General features: G+C 42.8%; 1 protein-coding gene across 1 annotated transcript in view; it reads right to left on the reverse strand.

The window, feature by feature from the left end:
- The window catches only part of LOC126177811 (potassium voltage-gated channel subfamily H member 8), a 475,984-nt gene that overhangs the window by 261,755 nt on the left and 199,977 nt on the right, over window positions 1-14,252 (reverse strand). The window contains exon 5 of the mRNA XM_049924483.1: window positions 9,935-10,151. Coding sequence (XP_049780440.1) covers window positions 9,935-10,151 — 217 coding nt within the window. The remainder of the gene's footprint in view (window positions 1-9,934; window positions 10,152-14,252) is intronic.

The raw sequence follows: 14,252 nt of genomic DNA on the forward strand, positions 1-14,252 counted from the left end.
TGGCTGAAACCTGTTCCCTCAATGGTTGCCGGAATAGCCTGTTACACATGTTGAATGAGGCTCCCAGGCATATACGCTGAGTGCACCCGTTGTCCTTTCCCATCACTTGCAGCCATTTCCGTAAGGGGTGTCATCATTCGCCATAAGTCTGAACTGTAGGCGGTTAATGGACCGCTACCCTTTTGCATTTGCCACCCTTTGACACTGGACAAAACAGCTCAAGTGAGTCCCTCTGGCTCAGTTTCAGTGAAAGACAGCATCTGGAACTTGTTGGTTAGGGGGTTAGGTATAACATCCTAGAACCTCCATGGTGCCTGTCCGTTCTGAACAGGACAGCTACCTGTGCCATTGAAACGTCACCCACAGACAAATGGACAAGTAATGACACATCCTATACTTTCTGCAGAGACGACAGGATACACGGGAGAGAATAGTGCTTGAGGTATCTTTATACCCGTACTACAGGTACGTGACGGTCGGAAGCTATTCGAACACAACAATTCGCAGCAGCTGCCAATTGTTAGACAGTGGTCAGGCCGTTTTCCAGCTGCATACGAATCTTAACCAACTCACTCCATGTTCGCGTACAGCATTCACAGCGGGGCTCCATTTTGACTGGTGAAATATACTACAGGACAGTGAACAAATAATTTGAAACTAAACAATCTGATTATCTTTTAATCTGTTGAGCTAAAAAGTTACTAATTCCCTATAATAATTGAAGCAAATACACAACAGATAAACCTGGGATAAAGATTACTAGTTTCCTAAAACTTTTTGAGATTAATTATAGTTGTTAGCCAACTCGAAAATAGAGTTAATGTACGATGAATATAGGTAATATATACTCATCTATAAGTGAAAACTAGATATATTACAATGTGTTAATTACAATATCTGCTACAATAATTAAGACATAGGCGCCGATTTACTGCATATTAGATTATGCACAGACAACGGTAACTTCCGAAAATTCTCAAAAATGCATGTTTATTTGGATTAATAAAAATTAAATTGAGCGGTGATTTGTTCTTAGGCAGCAACTGTGAATCACAACCGCCGATGTGCTACGAAATAAATTTTCCGAAACACCCGTACCGGCAATTTACAAGACATTGTTTTGTAGGCATCCGAAAATTCTCAATAACAACTATAGAATGAAATTAGGGAACGATTATTTTTAGCGAGGATAGCCTACTGTTGTCACAAATTTAAAATATTACAAATAAAATGTCGTGTGACTAGGGCCTCCCGTCGGGTAAATCGTTCGCTGGGTATAAGTCGATTTAACGCCACTTCGGCGACCTGCTCGTCGATGGGGATGAAATGATGATGATTAGGACAACAGAATACTCGGTCCATGAGCGGAGAAAATCTCCGATCAGGTGGATATCGAACCCGGCCCCTTAGGATTGACATTCTGTCGCGCTGACCACTCAGCTACCGGGGGCGGACATAATAAGCTTAAGCCTAAATTTCTACATCTACATCTAAACTCCGCGAGCCACCTTACGGTGTGTGGCGGAGGGTACTTATTGTACCACTATCTGATCCCCCCTTCCCTGTTCCATTCACGAATTGTGCGTGGGAAGAACGACTGCTTGTAAGTCTCCGTATTTGCTCTAATTTCTCGGATCTTTTCGTTGTGATCATTACGCGAGATATATGTGGGCGGTAGTAATATGTTGCCCATCTCTTCCCGGAATGTGCTCTCTCGTAATTTCGATAATAAACCTCTCCGTATTGCGTAACGCCTTTCTTGAAGTGTCCGCCACTGGAGCTTGTTCAGCATCTCCGTAACGCTCTCGCGCTGACTAAATGTCCCCATGACGAATCGCGCTGCTTTTCGCTGGATCATGTCTATCTCTTCTATTAATCCAACCTGGTAAGGGTCCCATACTGATGAGCAATACTCAAGAATCGGACGAACAAGCGTTTTGTAAGCTACTTCTTTCGTCGATGAGTCACATTTTCTTAGAATTCTTCCTATGAATCTCAACCTGGCGCCTGCTTTTCCCACTATTTGTTTTATGTGATCATTCAAAATGGCAAATGGCTCTGAGCACTATGGGACTTAACTGCTACGGTCATCAGTCCCCTAGAACTTAGAACTACTTAAACCTAACTAACCTAAGGACAGCACACAACACCCAGCCATCACGAGGCAGAGAAAATCCCTGACCCCCGCCGGGAATCGAACCCGGGAACCCGGGCGTGGGAAGCGAGAACGCTACCGCACGACCACGAGATACGGGCTGTGATCATTCCACTTCAGATCGCTCCGGATAGTAACTCCTAAGTATTTTACGGTCGTTACCGCTTCCAATGATTTACCACCTATGGCATAATCGTACTGGAATGGATTTCTGCCCCTATGTATGCGCATTATATTACATTTATCTACGTTTAGGGAAAGCTCCCAGCTGTCGCACCATGCATTAATCCTCTGCAGGTCTTCCTGGAGTACGTACGAGTCTTCTGATGTTGCTACTTTCTTGTAGACAACCGTGTCATCTGCAAATAGCCTCACGGAGCTACCGATGTTGTCAACTAAGTCATTTATGTATATTGTAAACAATAAAGGTCCTATCACGCTTCCTTGCGGTACTCCCGAAATTACCTCTACATCTGCAGATTTTGAACCGTTAAGAATGACATGTTGTGTTCTTTCTTCTAGGAAATCCTGAATCCAATCACAAACCTGGTCCGATATTCCGTAAGCTCGTATTTTTTTCACTAAACGTAAGTGCGGAACCGTATCAAATGCCTTCCTGAAGTCCAGGAATACGGCATCAATCTGCTCGCCAGTGTCTACGGCACTGTGAATTTCTTGGGCAAATAGGGCGAGCTGAGTTTCACATGATCTCTGTTTGCGGAATCCATGTTGGTTATGATGAAGGAGATTTGTATTATCTAAGAACGTCATAATACGAGAACACAAAACATGTTCCATTATTCTACAACAGATTGACGTAAGCGAAATAGGCCTATAATTATTCGCATCTGATTTATGACCCTTCTTGAAAATGGGAACGACCTGCGCTTTCTTCCAGTCGCTAGGTACTTTACGTTCTTCCAGCGATCTACGATAAATTGCTGATAGAAAGGGGGCAAGTTCTTTAGCATAATCACTGTAGAATCTTAAGGGTATCTCGTCTGGTCCGGATGCTTTTCCGCTACTAAGTGATAGCAGTTGTTTTTCAATTCCGATATCGTTTATTTCAATATTTTCCATTTTGGCGTCCGTGCGACGGCTGAAGTCAGGGACCGTGTTACGATTTTCCGCAGTGAAACAGTTTCGGAACACTGAATTCAGTATTTCTGCCTTTCTTCGGTCGTCCTCTGTTTCGGTGCCATCGTGGTCAACGAGTGACTGAATAGGGGATTTAGATCCGCTTACCGATTTTACATATGACCAAAACTTTTTAGTTTGACGTGCCAGCATGAGTTTATCGCGGTACTCGCAAATTTTTGAAATTTCGCAGTATATCACAATACAAATGGGAACTGATACAATCAACTAAAGATTATGCAGAAGCTACACAAACAGTAAAATATTTGAATATCGAATTTCAAATCGGACGCGAAGTCGGCTTTTACATATACATAGACGTGTGAATTGCACGGATTTTTCACTTAAATGTTTCTGTGCACTAGCGTGTCAAAGAAGAACATGGCAACGTGGGTTTATCTCAGTCAAAATCATGAAAATGTGCAACACGAACGAAGTACATATTCTGCCTGTTACAGCTAACACTGAATCTTCTTTTTATTTTTATTTGGGCCTTTGTCCCATTTTAACGCGGGGTCGGCCTTGTTACTAACGATTTAGCGATATTAGTGTCAGAGGGTGGCCGGATGCTCTTCCTGTTGCCCCCTCGTACCCTGTGGAATGGAATTAGTGTACCAAGCTGTCTGTGTCTAGTACAAGCCATGAAACAGTGTGAATGTTTTCAAATGTCTGAGAGCCGTGTAACTGTCGCAGGACGTGGGGACCAGCCCGGTATTCACCTAGTGGGATGTGAAAAACCACCCAAAAACCATATCCAGGCTGGCTGGCACACCGGCCCTCGTCGTCAGTCTGCTGGGCAGAGTCGATCTGGGGCCGGCGCGCCTACCCGAGTCCAGGAAGCAGCGCATTAGCGCCTTCGACTAACCTGGCGGGTTACAGCTACCATTGAATGTTTACCAGAATACATTTCATTTTGTCGTTTCGTTTGGAAATGTGCAAAACATCTTCAGAGTTGTGGTATTTGTACTTCTCCTACGGTTGATGCCTCAATGATACTTTGGCACCTGTTTATCCATTTTTTAGTTCTTATCGCGGCCAAAGATGATAATTGTCAGATATTTCTGTACGATTCTCAAATTCGATAGATCATTATACACTCCTGGAAATGGAAAAAAGAACACATTGACACCGGCGTGTCAGACCCACCATACTTGCTCCGGACACTGCGAGAGGGCTGTACAAGCAATGATCACACGCACGGCACAGCGGACACACCAGGAACCGCGGTGTTGGCCGTCGAATGGCGCTAGCTGCGCAGCATTTGTGCACCGCCGCCGTCAGTGTCAGCCAGTTTGCCGTGGCATACGGAGCTCCATCGCAGTCTTTAACACTGGTAGCATGCCGCGACAGCGTGGACGTGAACCGTATGTGCAGTTGACGGACTTTGAGCGAGGGCGTATAGTGGGCATGCGGGAGGCCGGGTGGACGTACCGCCGAATTGCTCAACACGTGGGGCGTGAGGTCTCCACAGTACATCGATGTTGTCGCCAGTGGTCGGCGGAAGGTGCACGTGCCCGTCGACCTGGGACCGGACCGCAGCGACGCACGGATGCACGCCAAGACCGTAGGATCCTACGCAGTGCCGTAGGGGACCGCACCGCCACTTCCCAGCAAATTAGGGACACTGTTGCTCCTGGGGTATCGGCGAGGACCATTCGCAACCGTCTCCATGAAGCTGGGCTACGGTCCCGCACACCATTAGGCCGTCTTCCGCTCACGCCCCAACATCGTGCAGCCCGCCTCCAGTGGTGTCGCGACAGGCGTGAATGGAGGGACGAATGGAGACGTGTGGTCTTCAGCGATGAGAGTCGCTTCTGACTTGGTGCCAATGATGGTCGTATGCGTGTTTGGCGCCGTGCAGGTGAGCGCCACAATCAGGACTGCATACGACCGAGGCACACAGGGCCAACACCCGGCATCATGGTGTGGGGAGCGATCTCCTACACTGGCCGTACACCACTGGTGATCGTCGAGGGGACACTGAATAGTGCACGGTACATCCAAACCGTCATCGAACCCATCGTTCTACCATTCCTAGACCGGCAAGGGAACTTGCTGTTCCAACAGGACAATGCACGTCCGCATATATCCCGTGCCACCCAACGTGCTCTAGAAGGTGTAAGTCAACTACCCTGGCCAGCAAGATCTCCGGATCTGTCCCCCATTGAGCATGTTTGGGACTGGATGAAGCGTCGTCTCACGCGGTCTGCACGTCCAGCACGAACGCTGGTCCAACTGAGGCGCCAGGTGGAAATGGCATGGCAAGCCGTTCCACAGGACTACATCCAGCATCTCTACGATCGCCTCCATGGGAGAATAGCAGCCTGCATTGCTGCGAAAGGTGGATATACACTGTACTAGTGCCGACATTGTGCATGCTCTGTTGCCTGTGTCTATGTGCCTGTGGTTCTGTCAGTGTGATCATGTGATGTATCTGACCCCAGGAATGTGTCAATAAAGTTTCAATTTCCAGGAGTGTAAAAATAGAGCACATTGGAATTATAAACAACAAGGAGGTATGTGAGACGAGATTTTTATGAACATAAAAATTTATAACTATATGGTTGTTATACTAATTGGTTAAACTTCCTTATTTGCATTTATTATATTTTAAAATGAAGTAATTATTGAATTATGCGAGCAAATGCGAACTATGTGCAATGATCTAAGTAGGCAGGTATGAGGCCTGTGTAGCTACTTGCATCATACCTTTGGGTGTAAAGATTCTATTTCTGTTGTCGTTGGAAATTGAGGTTGTGAACTGTCATGTTTTAGTTTTAAAAAAGTCCTAATTTACAGAGGATAATGTATAGTACAGGTCTAGTTAAGTTTTCTGTTAACATATGCTGTAATGGAGTCATACTTAGAAAAGTTTATTATATTTTGTGTTATACCTAATTGTTACCTGTACACCAGCGAGAGCGAGATACTCTATGGAAGAAAATCTATTGTGGGTGACTGAGAAGAGAAAACGTATGATAAGTTCGTCCTGTGTTAAAAGTTACAGCATTATACTGAGCTCCAGCAGCGGCTTATATGGAACGAATCGACTACAAAAAAGACTAGAGGTGCTGCTAAAACATTCCAAGCCTGCACAAGTCGGCTAGCTCTTGGAATGCCAATTATTTGTCAACCGTAAATCCACGATTCTGTAGAGAATCGAAGTTCTGACAGCTTCAAACGAATAGATTACTCTAAAAAGGAGTTCATGTGTTAAATATTTGACTTGAAGTATGTATAGGAGAAAAAATTTAGAAAAGGTTTAAAATTACTTTTGAAGCTCGTTGGTAGTCGCTAAGTGCTCTCATTTTCAAACGCTAGATGAATATACTCTGGTAATCTGCGCTCAGTTTTAAGCAAAAGCCAGTTTTTTTTACGCATTTCAATGTTTATGATATCGTATTTTCTGAATCATGTTTCGTAAAATATTATAATTTTGCAAGTACATTCAATGAAATATGTGGAAAATATCTGGAGAATGTGTTTTTGGATTGTTTTCATCTTGAAAGAACAAAATTTTGTCATATTTCTACCCACACGTGTACAGCTGAAGTTGCAGCATTATCATCGCTTTTTATTTTTTTATTATTTATTATGTTTCTAATTGTTTAGCAGTAATTGTGTAAGAATAATGGCTGAAAGTTTTCTGAACGAATGTAGTTTGAATGACGAAGCAATTAATAGTTGCGAGAGCAGAATACCATGTTTTCTATAATAGATTTCCTTTCATATAAATGGCAATTGCACAACTTGAATTAGAAATCCTCCACAACTATTTCACAATAAGATAACACTTGTGTAAGATTATCACTGTTGTGCTTGTGTGTTATACCATGTTTCGTGTCTTATACGCAAAAAAGTGGTGTCGACGTGTGAATGTATGTGAAGGTGGTTCCATAGCTCTACGAGGCTCCTTGTTACATACATGTGATATCAGTTCAAGAGTACGTATTCTTTTAAGAATGTCATACACTATCCTTCCCCTGTAACCATGTGAGAGATTATTTTTAATACTCTAATAAATCGGAATATGCACAAGAAAAACCTTTGCATTATTTAACTTATATTTTCGATGTTTTTTGTACTGTGTTTACTTGTGCATCATGAAAGCAAATATCGCGGCAAAGATACTCATAGAACGTCCAGTTATAGTGTTCCAGATAGTGATTCCTAGTTCGAAAATCTGCAGTTACTCTGCAAATGGTGAAAATTAAGGCACAGATATTTAACACATCTTTATACAACAAATAGGTTGCTATACATGGTGGAAGATTTAACCACGTATGAGCCCCGTGCTCACTAGCTGGGAACAAGATGAAAACTTGATGAACCATAGGCTATCAGACTGGTTAACACATTATATATGACCAATTTCTTCTGAGTTGACATCACAGCCTTTATATATCTGAAGAAAGTTGAGTGTTCCACAGGACTGTACTTTCAGATTGGAGGGGAGGGTATTGTACCTTGGAATACTTTTCAGACATTCGCCTCCAGCCAGCGTTCTAACAGAATATGAGGCTACTATTAGCGATTCATTTGTTTTCAGGCCACTGTATTTTCCAAGGCATTACACACAGAAATATGACTGAGAAATGAATAGAGCAGTAAACTCACCGAGGTTTCATTGCGCCTACCAAGTGCCGTTACGAGTGCAGTACCTTGACAAAATGGTGACAAAGCAGGAAAAGTGGTTTCGGTCTGCGAGCTAATATTCAGCGACGAAACAACCTCCCACTTATCTAGAAAGGTTAATTGTCACAGCGTGACAATGTGGGGCACTGAAAATTCTCAAATTTTGTCGCATAAATGAGATTCGCCGAAGGTTAATGTTTTCTGTGCAACGCGGTCGAAACTGTGTGGGAAAGTTTCCTTCTGTGATATGTCGGACTTGTGGTTGTGTCCACAGCTGACTGTTGAGTCCAAGAATTTCATCTTCCAACAGGAAAGAGCATCCCCCCCCCCCCCCACTTCCCGCCTCATTCTCCCATCCCCTTTGGAGCATCGAGTCTCCTTCCTACCGAAACGGCGAACTTCAGTGTCGCTGGATTGATTCTAGTGGTGAAGGTGATGTTGTTGTGTTCATTTGAACCTTTCCCTACATTAAAGACCGTGTTAACATACCTGCGCTGCCAACAATATTGGAACAGCTCAGAGAAAGCATCAGTGCTGCTACAATGGCGCTACATGAAGTATGGAACGAACTTGATTACCGCTCGGACATATGTCCGTAGGGACACTCAATGATAATTTGTTGCAAAATGCAAACTTTATGAGTTTAGGGTTATATTCATGCATCAGGCATAAATGTATGTGTAATACTTTGGAAAATACATGGCACTGAAAACGAGTGAATCTTTTGTAATGGCCCTGTATTTTCTTATTCCATTTTGAAATGACAGCATTCTCTGTGTGTGTGTTGCAGTTTTTTTATGAAATTGAAAAAGGTACTCCGAAATAACGAATTTTTTTCCAAATGAGAAAAACTTTTCCAGAATACCTCTTTGTCGCGTAAATAGGAACAAATATTCTACACAAATTTGAAAGTGTTGCATTTGGGAAACTTTATTTGGAAATATAACGTGTTCCACGGTAAAGAGGCCTTCAATTTCAAGGTATAAAATGGTGTGCAACTAACAAATTATTGCTTAACTAGTACTAAAAATATACATAACATTACTCATCATGAAGCTCTGTAATCGAAGAATTAATAATATCCTCAAATAGTTTTAATATATTAGCAGCACTTAAATATGTAAAATTTGAACTTAAAAATGAACTTCGCCCGTAGGACCTGATGAGCCTTCCGGTGCTGACCGACCACCTTGTCATCCTCAGTCGATGGCGTCATTGGATGCAGTATGGAAAGTCGTAGGATCACAACTGTTGTAAGTTTCTTGACGTGAAGCCGCTACTACGCGATCAAGTAACTCCTGAATTGGCATCACGTTGCCGAGTGCACCCTGTCCCAGACCTCCCATCAATGAAAAATTACTGGCATTAACAGGAATCGAACACGGGTCCTCCACATGTCAGACAGCTCTGCCGCCCAATCAGCTACGGAGGCAGATACTTAAACATGTAGAAGTTATAATATTTACAAGCAAGAAAAACGACGTAATCACATATACAGTAACAACAAAAGCAGCAGAAAATGCTGGTAACTACTTATAGCAGTCCCCAGTGCGCATTTCTTCGTATGATACTAAAATCTGTCATTGGATTGTAGCACCGGTCAGGAATCATCATGTGTTCCTAGGATGCTGTCTTCGAGGTGCAGCACTGTTATCTACTGCTAAGCTCTGCTAGTATCGAATGTGTCTCATTTTCAAGTGCATATATATCAGATGTAGATAAGTTATTCAGATCAAATAAAAATTTCGTGCCACGCGTGAATAGCATGGTCGTCAAAGTGCATGATCTCGCAATGAATTGCCACCAACCACACCTGTTTATGGTTCTGCAACACGTGACAGACGCTAGAAACTAGTAGTGCTCAATAAGGGACAATTCAAAAATACAGCTCCCTCTCATTGCATGTGGCTGATACATGAAACTGAACTGAAATATAAATTATAATCTGTTGGAATATGCTAAACACTGAGAATTCAGATTAAGGAGGATTCACTTCGGACTACTCACCAATGATGAAGAGCGCCTCGACGACGACGTCACTGACCATGGAGGGTCGGTCCGGATTGACGAAGCTGGCGTTGTACGGTACGACGACAGCGACGTAGAAGGTGGCGATGAGAATGAGCCAGTCCCAGCAGCTCTTGAAGACGCCGTAGTGGGAGAGTATGAAGCGCGACTTCTTGAGCGCCGCCGTCTTGTACTCGGGCAGCGGGGCCGCCGTCGGCTGCAGCAGCGTCTGCACACCAATGCACTCTGCTGCATCTCGCTGCCAGCGTCCAGCAGGGCCTCAAGGCAACCCACACCACACCACACCACAACACACCGCAGCACACCACAGACTACTACACGCTACTAGCCACCCATACAAAACAAGCAACTGTCACTACAATCACAGACAATGTGAAGTGTGTCGTACTAGTCCATTAGTAATGCGTCAACTGGGGAAGCATTCCACGATGAGGAAAAAGACAGAGGTCTTGGGGTGATCTGCCACACAGTTTGACCCTGTCAGCAACCTAATACGCGATAGTAATTCAAAAATGAAACATTCATTGTTTCTTCTTTCCCTTTATTTTTACAAAAGCCCAGTGAATGAAGAAGTATTACGGTTTCCTTGCCTTATAGTTCCAGAGCAAAGACTGAGAAACTGATGGTGTGCAACGTTCATACTAACACTAAAATTAAACTCCGCCCGAACGGGCCATGAAGGCCCAGCAGTAGCGACGGGCCGCCGTGTCATCCTCAGCCCGCGGGCGTCACTAGATGCGAACGTGGAGGGGCATGTGGTGAGCACACCACACTCCCGGCCGTATGTCAGTTTACGAGAGTGGAGCCACTACTTCTCAGTCAAGTAGCTCCTAAGTTTGCCTCACAAGGGCTGATAGCACCTCGCTTGCCAACAGCCCTCAGCAGACCGGATGGTCACCGATCCAAGCGATGGCCCAGCCCGACAGCGCTTATCTTCGGTGGTCTGATGGGAACTGGTGTTGCCACTGCGGCAAGACCGTTGGCTCATACTGACACTAGGGTACACCAAAATAAGCCAACGTTTCTGTCTTAGAGAACTGAGGACAATTTTACTGTCAGCTTTACTGAAGCAAGAGCAAATGAGATGACTTATTTATGTGAGAGGCATGTGTTCGCGTTTCGCTGACTACATAGGTCCTTAGAATTTTTTTGAGAGAAGCTTCTGATAATATGGGAAATATTTAAATTTCGTTAGTGATGGTAACATTAGAACTCCGTCTCCCATCGGGCCATAATTTAATCGAATGCCTGATCTTGTCACACAGGCTATTTACTTCTCGCAAGGATGACCATCCCTCCTTCTGAAACCGAAAATAATTTTTGCTAGAATTCTTAGCGTTTATTTCAATATTGTAATCGTCTTCATACGAGGCACTTACACTCGAAAAATCGTAAAATAAAAACTATGGGGTCACAATTCAATCCATATGTTTCGTACTTTATGTTGTTGGATGTTTCCTGTACAGATTAGCATTGGTTTCTTTCGCGTACAGCCAAATTTTTGTCGCCATAGGCGAAAAATGTGGTTCATCCGCAGTTTGAGAATGAGGAACAAGAAGAGATAAATAAGAAATAAGTTTGGACACGAAGACTACTATTTTAGGAAATGGGGATGTGATGAAGAGCAAAAGAATGGATGTACCTATCCTGAGATGTTTCTTATATTTTTTGCCAACTTTATTCACTTAAACTTGGACAAACAATAATTCGTTACAATGGCAGCGCGCTCACATAATTCGTAATAATCTAGGTTCGGGCAGTTCAACCGCTTATCATCAGAATTTAAGATACTTTAATTTTTATCCTAATGGTATACTTGATTAATATTGACAAGACAATGTGAATTAAAGCGTTCACATGTACTCCCACAGAGAAATTTTTCGTTATAAATCTTGCGTATTCCGCTTATACGAGGGAATGTCAGTAAGTAAAGGAACTTCTTTCCACTCCACAGGTTGACGACAGCATCGTCTCAGATATAACATGCACTGCCCACACGGTTACTATTGTGTGTTAGCTATGTTCGTTCAGGGAATATTTCTGTTCCTAGTTGTTTCAGAGCAGTTTATAATAAGTGGCCCATTGTCCAATAACGAATGAGGGGAGTACTTCTTTTCCTGTGTACTGAGGGGACTAAAGCTGCGGTCATTAATCGGAAACTACAGCTGCAGAATCGTAATAGCTGTATTACTGAAAGGAAAATCAACCACTAGATAAAATGTTTTAAAAATGACATAATATGTCTGTGATGAAAAGATTATTCAAGTCCAAAACGGACAGGAAAATCGAAACACCTCCGCATATAATTCGTGATGATCGTTGTGCAAGAAGTGACGTCATTGCAAATGAGTTGAAAGTTTACCACGATTCAGAATTTGCAGACTTTCATGAAGCTCTAAGTTACTGCAAAGTTTGTACTCGTTGGTTATCACGTCCACTGACTGACAAACATAGATAGGAGCGATTGGTAGTATCGAAAACAAATTTAAGACATTTTTAAGACCAAAAAGAAGTTTCTCAGTGAAATGGAACAGTTTGTGAGACGTAGGTTCATCACTACGAACACAGGGCAATCTGCGGACCATGGTGAGGAAACATCTATCGTCACCTGCAGAAAAAGTTCAAAAGCAAAGCTACTGCAGGAAAGGCGATGACGACAGTGTTCCGGGATATTAACGGTCGACTGCTGATCTTTAACACTCGTAAAGATGAAACAATAACTAGTGATGACTGTGAGAGACTGCGAAATCTAAGATCCAAAGTCAAAGCGAAAAAGCTAGGCGACGTTCTGCTTCAATATAGTACCGTCGCTCACACAACTGGGAAAACAATCCAGTTTATTCAAAACATTGGTTTTGAGCTGCTGGAAGACCCAGTTATGACTCAGCTACAAGTAAATTTCAGCCTTTCGCCGACCAAGGAGCAACTGCCTGAATCCAAATTTTCGTTGAATGACGTGGTTGTGGAAGCAGTGCAAGCATGGTAATGCATTGTGCAACAAAACTCTTCCAGGACGGAATTAGAAAGTATGACGAGAGATGGACCAAGTGCGTAGTCGCTGCAGGAGATTGCTGTTGTTGTTGTTGTTGTTATTGTTGTGGTCTTCAGTCCTGAGACTGGTTTGATGCAGCTCTCCATGCTACTCTATCCTGTGCAAGCTTCTTCATCTCCCAGTACCTACTGCAGCCTACATCCTTCTGAATCTGCTTAGTGTATTCATCTCTTGGTCTCCCTCTACGATTTTTACCCTCCACGCTGCCCTCCAATGCTAAATTTGCGATCCCTTGATGCCTCAGAACATGTCATACCAATCCGTCCCTTCTTCTTGTCAAGTTGTGCCACAAACTCCTCTTCTCCCCAATTCTATTCAATACCTCCTCATTAGTTATGTGATTTACCCATCTAAGCTTCAGCATTCTTCTGTAGCACCACATTTCGAAAGCTTCTATTCTCTTCTTGTCCAAACTATTTAACGTCCATGTTTCACTTCTATACATGGCTACACTCCATACAAATACTTTCAGAAACGACTTCCTGACACTTAAATCAATACTCAATGTTAGAAAATTTCTCTTCTTCAGAAACGCTTTCCTTGCCGTTGCCAGTCTACATTTTATATCCTCTATACTTCGACCATCATCAGTTATTTTGCTCCCCAAATAGAAAAACTCCGTGTCTCATTTCCTAATCTATCACCCGACTTAATTCGACTACATTCCATTATCGTCGTTTTGCTTTTGTTGATGTTCATCTTATACCCTCCTTTCAACACACTGTCCATTCCGTTTAACTACAGGAGATTATACAGAGAAATAATGTTACTTGCAATGTTGTTTCCCCACTACAAATATTCTTTTTTAAAAATGCATTTACTTTTTGAATTGCTCTCGTTCTAGCGACGTAATTCTTTCCCAGTTGTATATACGGGAGCTTGCTACAGCTCGGTTGAGAAAGTAGTAGAATTTAAAACTAATAATAGTTAGGCATTCTACAAAGATAAAATATGAAATGGAATTTAGCGCGGCCAAAACTTAGGTCTTCTACTCATAACAAGACAAGATGAAACAAACATTTAACCATCTTCATAGACGACACCAATTTTTATGTACCCATTAAATCAAGTTCAACGCGTAGGTCGATAAAGTGGTAGTAAAAACAACAATATAACATAATATTATGAGAAATGGTCATGAGGGCAAATACACTGGTTGTGAGGTTTGGAGCGAGTTTGAAGCAGCAAAAAATTCATCTTCTTTGTAGGAAGAAACTCGAATGTAGATACTATGTAAAGGGCAAT

This window comes from Schistocerca cancellata, chromosome 1 (assembly GCF_023864275.1).
Source record: "Schistocerca cancellata isolate TAMUIC-IGC-003103 chromosome 1, iqSchCanc2.1, whole genome shotgun sequence".
Lineage (NCBI taxonomy): Eukaryota > Metazoa > Arthropoda > Insecta > Orthoptera > Acrididae > Schistocerca > Schistocerca cancellata.